Genomic DNA, 15241 nt, shown 5'->3' with positions numbered 1-15241 from the left:
TATATTCAAAACATTGCAGAAATGACTGCAGCAACGTTAATACCAGACCAGCCCCTTCCACCATGGTTTTCGGACATGTTCTAGCCTGGGACCCTCGTTTGGGGACAGAGTGGGTTGACACCCCTCTCGTTTAATTTCTGTCAGGAACTGGCACCACACAATGTGTTACCTGCTGAGAATAATACCAGGTCCTTTTAGACCAGCAGGGAGTTACACTCCTTCTTTGCATCTTCTCCTAAAATCACTAACACGCTCTACCCCTCCCACAGACTTTAACTCCCTCAGTGAAAAGATAGACAAAGACTTATCTTTGCCTCCTGTAGGGGCTGACAAGCACTCTTTCTCTTTATAGGGACTGATACCATTCTGCTCTTCTCTTGCACACGCTAACATCAACACAGCCTTCCTTTCTCTTCAGGTATGGGTACACTCTCCTTCCCTCCAGGTCCTGATGGGGTTTAAATGAACTGCACATCTTCAAAGGTGTTTTGCGAATGTTGTAAGGATCACGATCAATGGAAAATTTGCAGATCTACATTTGGACAATAAATTAATCTGAACAGACAATGGAGCCTGTACTCAACTTTGTTCAATACAGGTTCCTCTCTGTGTCTGCAAACCTGTATGATCAGAACGTGGATGATCAGGCTGGTTGAAGCTAGAAATATTTGTTGCGACATTCATTACAGGATGGCAGGCACTGTGTACTGAAAAAACTTGGGTCCTGAGTGAAGTGTCAGGGAGTAGAAACAGGCAGGGAGCGTGTAGGAAAGGCCCCCTTTTGACATGGTCAACACCACTTTTTGCTTGATACCTGATGTGATTTTGATTGAAAGTGCACAGTGTCCCTGTTACCCAGGTCCCAAGTGCCAGAGCTCTTTCCCAAAAAGGTACGGTTGTTCCACAATTGGCACGATTTCAGCCCCCTTGTAAGTCCCTCGTGAATGGTACGCCTGGTACCTAGGGCATTGGGACTGACGAGGGTCCACTAGGGCAGCAGCACAAATTGTGCCACCCTAGGGACCCCTCACCAAGAGCATGTTTTGGTGTAGACAAAACCAAAGAGTAGACATGGCACACAGCTCTGTGTGTTATGCCTAGAAACCCTACATGAGATATAGGTCAGCCACCCCATAGCAGGCCTTACAGCCCGAAGGCAGGATGTACTATATCCCATGTGTTGACATATCTGAATGAGCAGATATGCCCCTGCAATGCCTATGTCTATTATTAGACATTGTAAGTGAACAGGGAAGCTATCCAGAGTACATGGGCTGGACACTCATCATTAGGAAGTCCGCTACTCCATGATGATTTAACTGCACCCCAAGATGTCTGGTACCAAACATCTCATCTTAATAAACCCGCACTGATGCCAGTGTCGGACGTATTAACGAATGCATACAGAGGGCACCTTAGCGGTGGCCCCTGAAAACCTACTATTAGTGTGGTTGCCGACTGGACTCAGCCAGCCTCCCATCACTAGACATGTTTCTGGCCTCCGGGGATGAGAGCCTTTGTTCTCAGAGACCAGGAACAAAGCCTGCTCTGAGCAGAAGTGTTCACACTGTGTCCCAGCAGGAACTGCCTTCCAGAGCGAGAAGCTTTAAAGGCCATGCCGACTTTGCAATGTGAACCAGATGTTAGAAAATGCCAACCCCCCCACCCCACCCCTGTCCTGACCCCACATTTTGGTGGGAGGACAGGTGGGAATCTTAGTTAGATTAGGAAGTAGGCACACACCTAGCCTGCACCACCTCTAAGGTGGGGCAGCTGATGTGGAACCCACTTTTCGTAATCCTCCATCTTGTGTTAGAGAGACTTAGCCTATTAGGGTCAAGTTTATGCCCACTTCCGACAGGAAGTGATCATATAGAGGGTAGTCACCCTAAGGTAAGTACCCTATTGGCTACTACTACTACCTGGTACTCCCCTTAACACCCCTAAATTGAGTATTGAGTGTGAAGACACCCGGACGGACCGGAGCCGTGCCGTACCAGTCCCCGGGGTACCGAATGCCCTGCAACCAACACTGACTGACAGAGTCCAATCCAGACTCCAACTGCCCAGTAAGCAAGCACCCATCGATGGACATTAAGACTCCTGAGACCTACTCCATGAGTGGCCCAGCAGTCCTGAAATTGTCCCTGCATGCTGCTTTCCCCTGACCACGAAGACCATCTTTGCGCATAGAGCCCAGCTGACAAACCTACTCTGGGCCAAGCCCACCCGCCCTGGGTACCAACAAACCGGCTTTCCTCCTGTGCTCCAGAATCCCTTGCGACCTGAACTGCCATTTGGGAGCTCTCAAACTTGCCTACAAGTCCCCCTTTGCTGCCTGTTTTCTAGGTGGACCCCTTCTTTGTAGCTCATCAGCTTCCAAAGCTTGCAGCACCCCGCTCCCGGTCAAATCTGGGACGCTCCAGACAAACTGCTGGTGGCCTTTTGAACTTTGGTGGGTTGCCACTCTGAATCCAGAAGGTAAACCCCTAGAACCGTCTGTGCCATTTTCTGTGCATTTCAGTTTTTTCCTTCCATAGGAATCCATTGTGTATAATTGCACACAACTGTGAACTATTTTATGAACTTTAATTTATAAGAAATTAAGTATTTACCTTTGAACAAACTTCGTAGTCTGAAATTATATATAAAAATATGTGTTAATTTTGCAAATTGGTCTCGAGTTATTCTTTGAGCATGTGTCTCATTTATTGCTTCTGTGAGTACAACAAATGCTTAGCACTAGCCTCTGATAAGCCCACCTGCTCGCCCACCCTACCACAAATAGAGCATTAGTATTATTTACTATTGCCTCTGTAAACCAATTGGGGACTTCCTGGATTATCTACACAGTGTACTTCATTTTAGTGCACTATTTAGAGAGCCAGCTATCTACACTGCCCATTCCCTAATCTCAGAGAGGATGTAGAGGGTTGCCAAAGCGACAAATACTGCTTTCAAAAGCACTAATGCGTCAATTTTTATTGTGGGTTTCGACTTATGGATTTAGCAAGCAGATATTTTGTGCATGATCATGATCCCAAACCTGGTCTGTGGATCGAAAAATCTTCAGACAGTTCTACACTTTAAAAACTTAACATTTTCTTGCTGCAGATGTGTGAATCTGACAAAAGCTTAACGTATGTGGCCGTACGTCAGGCCCTGCAGACAGAGTTTGCCACAACTGATCTACAGCCAGCTTCTCTGCCCCCTAGAGCCTGCAGCACACAGGCACAGTCCATGGGCAGCTGGTCAGTAGCATAACAATAGCCCTCCCAGCCCCTGTAGTGTGAGGGGTCCTTGAGCTCTAGGTAGCCCCCTTTGGCAAGGTGCAAGGACCCCTAGCCTGAGTGCTCCTGATGGAGTCTGGAGCGTGGAGGGGCCTCTCCATGTACTTTTCAGGGGGCCCTCTCAAGTGTTGTTCTCGTTGCGCCACTGCAGCTGGTTGGGTGGGTGGAGAGGGGGAAGGCGCTGAGCCTGACTTGCCAATCCCCACTGCACATGACTGTATTAGAAGCGGTCGTTGGGTACAGGTGAGCAGGATGCAGGACATGGCCCCAGGGCCGTGCGCTATGAGGGTGGTTGCAGGAGATGCTGTGCATGGACTGGGGAAAACCAAAGGAAATGATGGACGGAGTGTTGAACATTGCAAGCACTCACCCCCAGTCAACTGATCTGGGTTTAATCCATCACCGTTCTTTAGCCCACTCTGCCACCCCAGTTCAGACATGGCCATATGCAAATCAGTCTGACCCTGTGCCTCATGGGAACAGTCCAGCCCGAACTGCCAAGCCATGTCTTCCCTGGACCGGAAACAAGCTTCCTAGGACCGGTTTCTGGCATTTCAGCCGTCTTCAGCCAGGCTTGCTTGAATCCAGTGGCAAAGTGAGCAAGGGACTCACGTCTGAGCATACCCTGCCAACTTATGGCGAACAAAGCAAAACCAAAGGAAATGATGGACGGAGTGTTGAACATTGCAAGCACTCACCCCCAGTCAACTGATCTGGATTTAATCCATCACCGTTCTTTAGCCCACTCTGCCACCCCAGTTCAGACATGGCCATATGCAAATCAGTCTGACCCTGTGCCTCATGGGAACAGTCCAGCCCGAACTGCCAAGCCATGTCTTCCCTGGACCGGAAACAAGCTTCCTAGGACCGGTTTCTGGCATTTCAGCCGTCTTCAGCCAGGCTTGCTTGAATCCAGTGGCAAAGTGAGCAAGGGACTCACGTCTGAGCATACCCTGCCAACTTATGGCGAACAAAGCAAAACCAAAGGAAATGATGGACGGAGTGTTGAACATTGCAAGCACTCACCCCCAGTCAACTGATCTGGGTTTAATCCATCACCGTTCTTTAGCCCACTCTGCCACCCCAGTTCAGACATGGCCATATGCAAATCAGTCTGACCCTGTGCCTCATGGGAACAGTCCAGCCCGAACTGCCAAGCCATGTCTTCCCTGGACCGGAAACAAGCTTCCTAGGACCGGTTTCTGGCATTTCAGCCGTCTTCAGCCAGGCTTGCTTGAATCCAGTGGCAAAGTGAGCAAGGGACATGGGGGAGCAGGGAGGGGGATTGATCATATGGTAAATTGGGCACAGGACCTGCAGCCAAGTCACACGATGCATAGTCGAAGCCCATGCATGGCAGGGGTGGAAGGCAGCAGGTGTGGGTGGTGTGAGATGGAGAGTTGGGTGTAGGGCCAGTCTGCAGGCCAGGTCCTGGGACTAACCCGAAGGCCATGCACAGGTAGAGGTTGTCCACACTAGAGATTGGACATAGAGCCTGACCATCACTTGCTGGATATGGCTAAATAAACTATATTAATCGAGGAGAGTTGTTTATCTGTGTAGGCTTCAGGGTAAAAATTGTCTTACACCGTCATCAACCTTTCTGCCTCCTGATATTGGCAACAGCTCTGGTGTCCATTGTGTCCGAAGATATACTGATGCTACCTACATTTTTCCCACCGATGCATGTCTAGCAGCCTCTTGGATTTCCACAAGGTAATGCATGTGTTGCCAGCAGCAAATAAAGCTTTATGTATCAAGGTCTCCTGTGTCATGACCAAGAGGGCAGTGAAGTAACTCCATTTGCCTCTGGATGTTTCCAGGCACTTTTATTCTGGACTATCACCAATCATAAGGCACGTACGAGCTGGGCTGCTGTCATAGCTGGCTCCGTCATGGCTGCCACGCCTCCATCCAGTTTAACCGATCTTTATGCTGTGCCTTAGAGACAGTTGTTTTTTACATTTCCTTATAAATGTATCATAGCATGTCAGGATCAACTTCACTGGCTGTTTTGGGACTTCAGCTTGTGCCATCTGTTGGTCTAAGTCTGCTGTTCACTTTTATGATATTAAGGAGTCTCGAAAAGTTGGATACTCAATCGCTTGGTTAATTCACAATTTATCTCAGAGAGGTAGTCGAATTCTCTGCTGTCTGTTTTATGCTCCTGGCATATAAAACGGGCCCTTTGTATCACTAACATTCTTGGTGCAGCCATTCTTTCAGATTCAATGTTCACCTTGTACCTAGCGTGTTCCATTCACCAATTAATCCAAAAATGGTGCTTAGGATGTCAGCACTGGATACATAACAATTTGATGTGATCATACGAAAGCATGATTCATATTCCCTTTTACCTCTGGAGGGGGCATGGCCAAGATGGTGACCTAGATGGGCACGGATCATGGAGCCCTGTGAGTGGCCTACACAGCATCCTGCATTATCCTGCACCCGCCGGCTCCTGAGACCTCATCATTGGCCTGAGAAACATGGCTAGGAGAAGCTGGACTGAAGACCCACATGGGCCCGCACTCTGGTGATCCCCAGTGCGAGCAGTGCGGGCTACATCCCGAGGCGGCGACACAGTCAACAGCAACCTTGCTGTGGAAGAGGTGGTGACAGGAGCCGAAAAATTGATCAGTGATGCTAAACAGGCATGCTGGAGGTCACTTAACATCCGCACCCCAGCCACGCAGAGCAGATCGAGGAGCATAATCGGAGGCACTGGTGCCATGAGGCTGCTCCCTGCTGGGTGTGTCCGTGGCCTGTACTTTTGGTTGGACCGGACCGCTCTCCCCCTGGCCCTCACCTCACGATTGTTCAGAGGGCTTGACCAAGGACACTGAACTGGTCACTGACGTTGATGACCTCCAGGTACGACACACCAGAACTGCACGAGGCGGCTGGAGCACGGTTTGAGAATGATGCGGGGGCAGCAGCTCCCCCACTCCCCCCACTGCGGAACACAATGTGTATCAGGACAAGGAGACTCCAGCTAGGTTGGGTGGGAACTGGCACAGGGCCATTCACGCCCACACTGTGGCTGGCACTCAGGGGAGGGTGTCCCACACCCTGCGCATTGCATCTTACAGGACTTTGCTGGCCTGCCCGTAAGATGGTGAAGCCTAAGTCAGGGAGGATGGCATCCAGCGCCGACGAGGGTGAATGAGGGTGCTTCCCTGACCCGGTCGCTAGGAAATGACCCTGGAGAAGCATCCAACCCAATTTGAGCTACAGGACAATAAAATCACACTGGAAATAAAGTTTGACACTGTCGCAGTGGAACTGGCCCTCCTTCGAGCCAACTACAAGAAGCTGTCGGACTGGGTAGAGGACAGTGAATCAGCAATATCGATACTGCAGCCCTCGGTGAATGAGATGCAAGGCCAGCTGCAACAGCATATATTACCTTCCTTATACATATTTACCTTCCATGTACTTATGTATCTTTATATTTATTACTTTACTTTTAATTCAGCATCTCCAATGCACTACCCTATATCTCATCCTATGCCTCTCTCAATATGTCCTTTACCTCCACTCTCTGACTCATCCCAAACCTCATTCTACTACTCTCTCCAATGTACTACCCTATTTCTCACCCTATATCTCTCTCAATGTATCCATTACCTCGACCCTCTGTGACTCATCACAAACCCCATTTTACTACTGTGATCCCCAAAATAACCCTTTCTAGACTCTTACCTTCTCTACCCCTCCTTGCATCATCTCAAACCTCTTTTACTATTCAGATCTCCCAAACAAGCTTTTCTAAATCCTTCCCTTTGACTCTTCCCGCTCCACCTCCCCTTTACTGATCCCAAACCCCCTCCTACAGCTATGATCTCCCTCCCTATTCTATCCCTCCACTATCCTTTTCAATCCAACTAACAGACTCACATGTCCACCGCTCAAATTAATTGAATATTTCCCTAAACTAATTCCACACTTATCCTGTTTAGATTCAGAGTAGCGAACTACCTGCTGAAATGTGCTTCGACTCCTCATCAGAGGTAGCAAGCGCTATATAAATGCAAACCCTTCCCTCTTCTACCCCTTTACTATCTTTTTTCAATCCAAATAACAAACTCCCATGTCCACCGCTCAAATTAGTTTCATATATCCATATATTAATTCACCACTAATCCTTTTTGGGTTCCGGAGTAGAATGCTGCTCGCTGAAAATTGCTTAGACACCTCGCCAGGGGTAGTAAGCGCTATACAAATGCAATTACAACCAACAAGGGACATGCAGCAACTACGAGACACAGCAGAAGATGTGGAGATGTTAGGTTTTTGGGTGTTCCTGAACGGGCTGAATGCCGCAGCGTAGAACTCTTCCTTGAGAACTGGCTCAGTTCTTCTCGAATGTGCGCACCGCATCCTAGGTTTCCCACCACCACCTGGGGACCCCCGCGCACAATTTTTGAATGACTGTTGAATTGCAGGGACAGAGACCTAATCCTGCAGCTCTTTTGAGCTAAGGAGGCCCTGGCGGGTCGAGGGGCCCATAATCAGGGGCTCTACATTAATGGAACACTGTCACTGTATGCGGCTGACATGCTGCTGTATATGTGGGGAGCTCCAGAGGCCACGCGGGGACATTTAATGCGCTAGAGCAATACAGGACCCTCTCCAGCTTGCGGGTCATCCAAGACAAATCCTGCGCTTTCCAGTTGGTCCCTGCGGAGGAAGGGAGCCCTCCGGGGCACACTGGGATGGGCCTCCACAAAGCTCAAATATCTTGAAGGCCGCATTTATCACCTGCCAGAGCAACTGCTGGATGGGAACATCCTGGCTGTATTGGTAGCATTGCCAGATTTCGGCTCACACTTCCCTTGTGTGTGGTGGGCAAGATATCCCTCATTAGGACGTTTGTTCTCCCCAGACTTCTGTGGTTTTTCATTGCCCTACTCATATTTATTCCTAGGAAGGTCTTCTGAGAAATTGATGTGCTGGTTACGCAAATCATACTGGGTACGAGCAGGAGAAGGATAGCACTGGCAAAACCCTGTCTTCCTGAAGTGGAAGGAGGCCTAGCTCTGCCTGAGCTTGAAATATATTATCTGCCAGCTCAACTACAGTGGGCTACATGCTGGTGGAAGCATTACTGAGAAGACACCAGGAGCGATAACCCAGGGGCCCCACCAGAGAGAACACTAGCGCACCTCCTGTTGGTGCCCAGTAGCCTGCCTCGGCCAGGGAAGAAGGAAATCCTTGCGGCGACACGGCACTATGTCTGGAGCTGGGCACTCCAACGCAGGAACACATGAGTGCCTTATGCTAGGGAGTTATCCCCGTTGACTTTATTGGCCCTCCCTCATGAGGGCAACGGGCACGGTGTCAGAGACTGGCTAGAACTTGACCTCACCAAAGTGGGCGACCGCTACAAAAACGGCATGCTGTCAGACTTTGATGGGCTGCGTGACAGCTATGCAAACCCAGGGAGACATTTTCTACTACATGGGGTGCTCACAGCAGTGCTGAGACAGTGATGGCGCGCTAGCCCAGCCAAACCCATGACCCATAAGGGACTGTAGTGTCTCTGTGAGATATCGGGGAGGCACTGCACCACCCCGTTCCTATAGAGGGCACTACTGGGACAGGTGGACCTCCTGTCACTTCACAGGTGCTGGGAACTAGATCTGGGAAACCCTATCAGTAACAAGACTGGATCAATATATTACACCACCCCAAAGACATCACGCAATACATGCTTTAAACTCATATAGTACTACTACTTACACAGGGCGTACCTCACACCCAAGAGAGTAAACTTAATGAACCCACAAGCACAAGTGAGCTGCCCCAGATGAGGAAAGGACCCCGCTGACTTCATCCACTTGGTATGGAAATGCCCAAATCTTGCTACATACTGGCACACAGTAATGGAGGTAATACGGATAGCAACGGAGTGCTCATTGACCACTGCACCTGAGATATACTTACTGGGTAGCTTCCCCCACCCTAAAACTAGCACTGTCACATCCAGATTCATAGACTTAGCACTGATACTAGTAGGCGATAGCTGGCAATGGCCTGGAACAGGCTTCTGCAACAAGTAGCTCGTGAGCTACTGGTAGCTCTCCTGCTACCTTTAAGCAGCTCTCCAGTGCACAGCCCTGCCTACTAAATTAGAAGGTTTTGCTTGGTTGAGTTAATTCCTCATTACACATAGACAAAACATTTTTTTACATTGCTGCCTACTACCATGTCTGATGCGCTGAGGGGATCACTGCTGGTAAGCTTGCATATGTTGGCCACTAATTCAATCTTGTGTTAAGTGGTCACTATTAAAGCACTAGTGAGATTAGTAGCTCAAGATGATTTTCATTGAACATAAGTAGCTCTTATTACAGAAAAGGTTAGAGACCCCTGGCCTGGAAGATGCCAATGGGACCAAGACAACAGAGTGGGGTGGCAGAGCTCCGTAGTGAGGGACAGGTGCTACAGCGGGAAGCTGACAGAGGGCTGCACCCTGATGCTTGGGCAAGGCCTAGGCTCTTAGTGTGGTAGATCTACCCCTCTTGGGGAGGGACGGGCAACTAAGACTGTGAGAGGGGATGGACGATGGGTCACCAGTAGACTCAGAGCAGATAGACCGCTCACCCTTGCATGAGGCACCACCTTTTGAAGTGCTGGGAGCCTAGCCTGGCAACCTGTGGAACAACATACCTCTTTGTCAATAGGTCATAACCTACACAATATATGACACAATATATAAGATGTGCGTAATGCAACACGTCTCTCTTGACCAGGTATAGTTGACTATTTATGATTCACGTTGTTACACCTTGCGTCTTCCTCCTTTTTCACTTTGCTCTCAGTTTTGACTCTGGCTCCATTAGTCTCCCACCAAAGGGCTTGTGATCTAGCGCGGTCCACGTGCTGCAGCACTGTCCACTGTGTGAGTATTACAGGACTCAATGGGGCCTGAGAACACCTCTGTTCCTGTACTCCTCGCTATGGGTGGAGAGCCCTTACTGTAAATGATGTACCTATGTTATGTAAACTTAATGAAATATAAAAAACATGAAATCCCCTCAGCTAATGCCATGAAACCTCACCTCTAATTTTGCAAGCAAATGACTCAATGTGAGAGTATTTCCCGACAGAGACTAAGGGCCTACCTGATTTAAGGAGCTCAGAGGGAAGTGTTCCTTGGTTCCTTGCACTATTCTAGTTTACACTGAACGACACTATTCACTTGTCAGGTGCGGTGATATAGCCTTCTCCCTCTTCGCTTTTGGTTATACTAAGGGCCTACCTGTCTTGTGGCTGATTGCCCCAAGGCAGTGCCGCCAAACGGCAGTGTAGTCATCAGTGACTACAGTGTCTGTCTTAAGCGAAGGAGACGTTTACCTTAGAGTTTATTTTGGGATAGTAAGGGGGATCGAGCTCCTTTAAAAACCTTAAGATTGCCCCAGGATGGAGCCGCCAGGAGGCAGGGTAGTGCTCATCCTCGGGTCCAAACCCTCCGCATGGGACGACTCTTGGTGGCCCACGTCACTGGGGTCCCCCCCGGCCCCCACCGACCACACACGCAACCTGGGAGTCATCCTCGACTCGAAACTCTCCATGACCAAACACGTCAACGCAGTCTCCTCCACCTGTTTCAACACCCTCCGTATGCTCCGCAAGATCTACAGATGGATCCCGACAAACACGAGGAAAACAGTCACCCAGGCCCTAGTCAGCAGCAGACTCGACTACGGAAACACCCTCTACGCCGGAGCCTCGTCCAAGCTCATCAGCAGACTTCAGAGAATCCAGAATGCCTCTGCATGCCTGATCCTTGACGTCCCGCGCAGCGACCACATCACCCCCCACCTGAGGAACCTGCACTGGCTCTCCGTCGACAAAAGAATCTCCTTCAAGCTCCTGATCCACGCACACAAGGCACTCCACAACACCGGCCCAGCCTATCTCAACAGTCGACTCTCCTTCTACGTACCCAACAGGAAACTCCGCTCCGCCGACCACGCCCTGGCCACGATCCCAACTATTTCCTGAGGCAGATCGTTCTCCCATCACGCGGCCAGGACCTGGAACACCCTCCCCCTCCACCTGCGACAGACCGATGACCTGCTGACCTTCAGGAGGCAACTCAAGACCTGGCTCTTCGACCAACAGCAGCAGCACCTCCCCCCAGCGCCTTGAAACCCTCACGGGTATGTAGTGCGCTTTACAAATTATGTGATTGATTGATTGATTGATCCTACCAATAAATCAACAATGCCTTTCCCAGCATTCCTTGCGCTGTCTCGAATTTTCCCAATTGTATGTAAATGCTGCTAATACACCAAAGGCCTGTCACCTTCGTTTAAGAATGGTTGTTAACGTTCCCTGTCACCATGCTACAACTAGGTTTTTGCACAGGTTTTAAACTTTGCATGCTCTGCAAATTCTGCACTCGGCTGGGTTTGAACTACTTGTCAGCTGTTGTCCAGTTTTCCCCGCCCCCTGATTTTATCCCCTCTGCCAATGTCCCTAACTCAAAATCCCCTGACCAGTTCCACTCTCCATCCCTTTATCACACTCATCAATCTCTTGCCCCTCCCAACTGCGCCCTCACTAGTCATCTTGTGGAGTCTGGGCTTTGCTGTATTTACTTCCTCACACCAGTGCTGTAAATAGATAGGTACTGCCTGGTATGAGTGGCTCCACTTCTTTCATTTGAAAGGGAGAGTACCTGCACTTCTCAGCACTCCTGCAATTCATTTAAAGGAACAGTACTGGCACTTCTCATGAGCAAACAGGCTCTCTAAATAGTGAGATTCTGCACTCAACATTATTATGTGTTGCTTACATGTCACCTAACCTTCTTTGTCCATGTTGCCAGTCCATGAAGCCTGGGTGAAAACTGACAAAATCAGGGACTCGCTAAGCGTGTGACACAAGAACACGTTTCTCACCTTCAATCCACTCACTGACCGATGACACGTTGAAGTGCTCCCCGTTCTCAGCCTGGAAGAGTTTGAAAACGTTGGCAACAGCAGAGCCTTTAAAACCTGTTCATGAAACAATGATAATGACGTCAACAGAGAATCCAAGACATGGTCAGTGTCAGATCACCTACAAGATGCAAGCAGCAGAGGAATGTTGCAGGGGTGAATCTTAGAGATGATGACATACACCTGCCAGAACTAGCTGGTACCCTCAGGGTGCCACTTACACACCTAGGTGAACCCATATCTATGGGTAAGTACAAACACCGAAGGGGCAGACTTTAACTAGTACACGTAGGGGAGGTCAGACTGTATTAAAGATGCAAACAAGCATATGATGCACCTGGGGGAGCATAGGCTGTATTATCACCCAGTAGGACGCCAGTGTGTAACTAACACAACCCCGGGGAAGTCCGGCTATATTAAAGACACAACCCCACAAGTAATACATCACGGAGCAGCTTAGGCTGAGATATCACCCACTAGGAAGTCAGTATGAAAATAAAACATCCAGGCAAGTTCAGGGCTTTAAGTGGGCCGGGGCTTGCCGGTGCTTAGCACCGGCAGTTTTAAAAAGCAGGTGCCGAAACGGGTCTCTATCGGGCCCACCATTTTTGCCCTCACCCTCGGGGTGAAAAATAAAATCTTAACTCTGCAGCAGTACTACTCTTTAATGCCTTTGAGGTAACTTCAAAGAGACTCGGTATAGTTCAATCACAGAATCATCATTTCAGAATGGAAGTATTATCAATATTATATACAACAAAGCCATAGTTGTTGCTTATGTATCTTATGCAACTAACAACCATTGGCAAAGCCAATAGTACAGGCTTGTTGTAGGTAATCTTACTTATTGTATTATATATATGGATTCAATCACAGAAGCAGCAAAATGCCAGTCTGGCGGCACACTATGGTAAGAACAGATTTTTAGTTCACGCATTTTAAGCCACGCCCTTAACTATATCGGCCATGCCGCTTTGAGAGACCCCCCAGTTTTTTCATCCCACTTTACTCCCTGGGCAAGGTGAAGCACCATTAAAGACACAAAGGGGTAATTAATACACCCTCGAGCAACTTAGGCTGCAATATTGCCCACTAGGAAGTAAGTATGTAAGTAACACACAGGGAAGATCATACTGAACTAAAGACACAAACAAGCAAATAATACACCCTAGAGGAGCTAAGGCTGCAATATCACCCACTAAGACGTCAGTATGTAACTAATACATCCAAATGGAGTTAATCTATATCAAAGAAACATACAGGCAATCAAAACACCCTGGAAGAGCTTAGGCTGTAATGTCATCCACTACTAAGTCAAAATGTAACTAACATACCCACGAGTGGTCAGGCAGTATTAAAAAAATGGAACAGGAAATTAATACATGCCAGCGTAACGTCACCCACTAGGACGACTGTATGTATCAATACAACCTTGGAGAGGTGCTGTAATTAACATACCCAGGGGCTGCTCCTACTATAGTTAACAGACCCAGGGGAGCTTGGACTGTAAGTGACACATGCTCAAACTATTTTTCCCATTGGAGCCCAGATAGAGACTAACAAACCCAAGGGAGCCCAATCTGTGACTAAAACGCCCACGGAGAGGACACCAGACTGGAACTCGTACATTTGTGGCATTGCAGACTGCAGCCATCACACCGCGAGAGCCTCAACTTCAACTAAAAGACCAAGGGAAGAGGGGCTGAACGATTAACTAAAACCTGATACATGCATGGGGAAGGTTGTGTGGCTACCAGAGGTGCAACTAGAGCCAAATTTCGGGGGGAGGGGGGGCTAATAAAAATCCTGGAGAGGTCAAATTTAGACACAACAAAAATTTAAACCACCCTGGCGATAGTCACTGAATTTCAGGAATTTCATGTTATACTTGTTATGTGCAATTACACCACTACCCCACATCGCCTAACTGTGCTGCCCTTCTTGGCAAACTTATAGCGTGGGTGCAGAGGAGCAACCAGACAACCAGAGTGTGCTTGGCTGTTGTAAGCCGCAATTGTGTTTTTCGTGCTATGTTTTTTAACCACAATATAATTTCTTGTGGCAAAACCTGGCACAAGGGCACATTTTGCACTAAAATATAGCGCTAAGCGATGGATTTGCGATTTGTGTAATTACATGGAAGGTTGCATAGTTTTCTAGAAATTTCTTGTAATTACACAAAAGCAAATTATATAAATTTCACACACCTCCACTCAAACGATGATCAGCACGTCAAGCAGACAGTAAAACACATCAGACCCAGTCATGCTCAACATGTGTTCAAAATATTCAATGGAGACCAGACTATGACAAAAAGAGATGGAGACTGTGAGAGAAGGGACCCCCTCTTTGCCGTGAATTACCATTATATTCCACGTGGTCTTCGATGGATGAGGACGGGTCTCCTTTCACTGCGATTAAACTCCAGGGGTGTCTGAAGCACAAGGTGAAACAGTCTGTTAGTTCTGGCCAGGCATTCCTTCTGTCAAGAAACTCATTTAAGATACCAATTCATAGATTTTGTAGTTGTTAGCATAATTCTACTACTGCCCAAGTTAAAAACATGCTAAGAAACCTTGAGTGGAGACAATAGGGACGTCCCTACTGAATAATGCACGTCATACAGCGTCGTGTGGAAGAGTAATGGCTGATCTCCAAATACAGAGGATCATCCCTCCTGGGGGTGAGTGAATATCACAGCAGGATGTGTGTGCACGCTCCACTGTCCTCAAGGCAGCAGAGGCTTCGGTCTCCATTAATAGCACAGTGTGTTGAATGAATGCCAGCATAAATTGGCACAAACAGGAGAGAAGTGGCCGGCAGTTGCAATTTTGACGAGGAGTTGGACTTCATTCAATACTTTGTTATGACTTTCTGCCAACAAAGAATTTCAGTGTATTTGTATGCCTATTTATACATGCATAGATAGAATGTAGTTCTTCGTGACTACATACTTTGCATAAGGTCACAGGCATGGTTCAGCACTAAATATACTAT

The 15241-nt window shown here is 48.3% G+C and overlaps 1 protein-coding gene across 1 annotated transcript in view; it reads right to left on the bottom strand.

Moving 5' to 3' along the window:
* CEMIP (cell migration inducing hyaluronidase 1) overlaps nt 1–15241 on the bottom strand; it is a 908751-nt gene that overhangs the window by 275492 nt on the left and 618018 nt on the right. Inside the window, exons 7-8 of the mRNA XM_085644720.1 lie at nt 14608–14678; nt 12206–12301 (exon numbers count right to left, since the gene is read on the bottom strand). Of these exons, the coding sequence (XP_085500846.1) occupies nt 12206–12301; nt 14608–14678 (167 nt within the window). The remainder of the gene's footprint in view (nt 1–12205; nt 12302–14607; nt 14679–15241) is intronic.

The sequence above is a fragment of the Triturus cristatus genome, chromosome 3_1 (assembly GCF_964204655.1).
Source record: "Triturus cristatus chromosome 3_1, aTriCri1.1, whole genome shotgun sequence".
In the NCBI taxonomy this organism is placed as follows: Eukaryota; Metazoa; Chordata; class Amphibia; order Caudata; family Salamandridae; genus Triturus; species Triturus cristatus.
The sequence above is the reverse complement of the archived record's forward strand: the minus strand, read 5'-3'. Positions and strand labels throughout refer to the sequence as shown.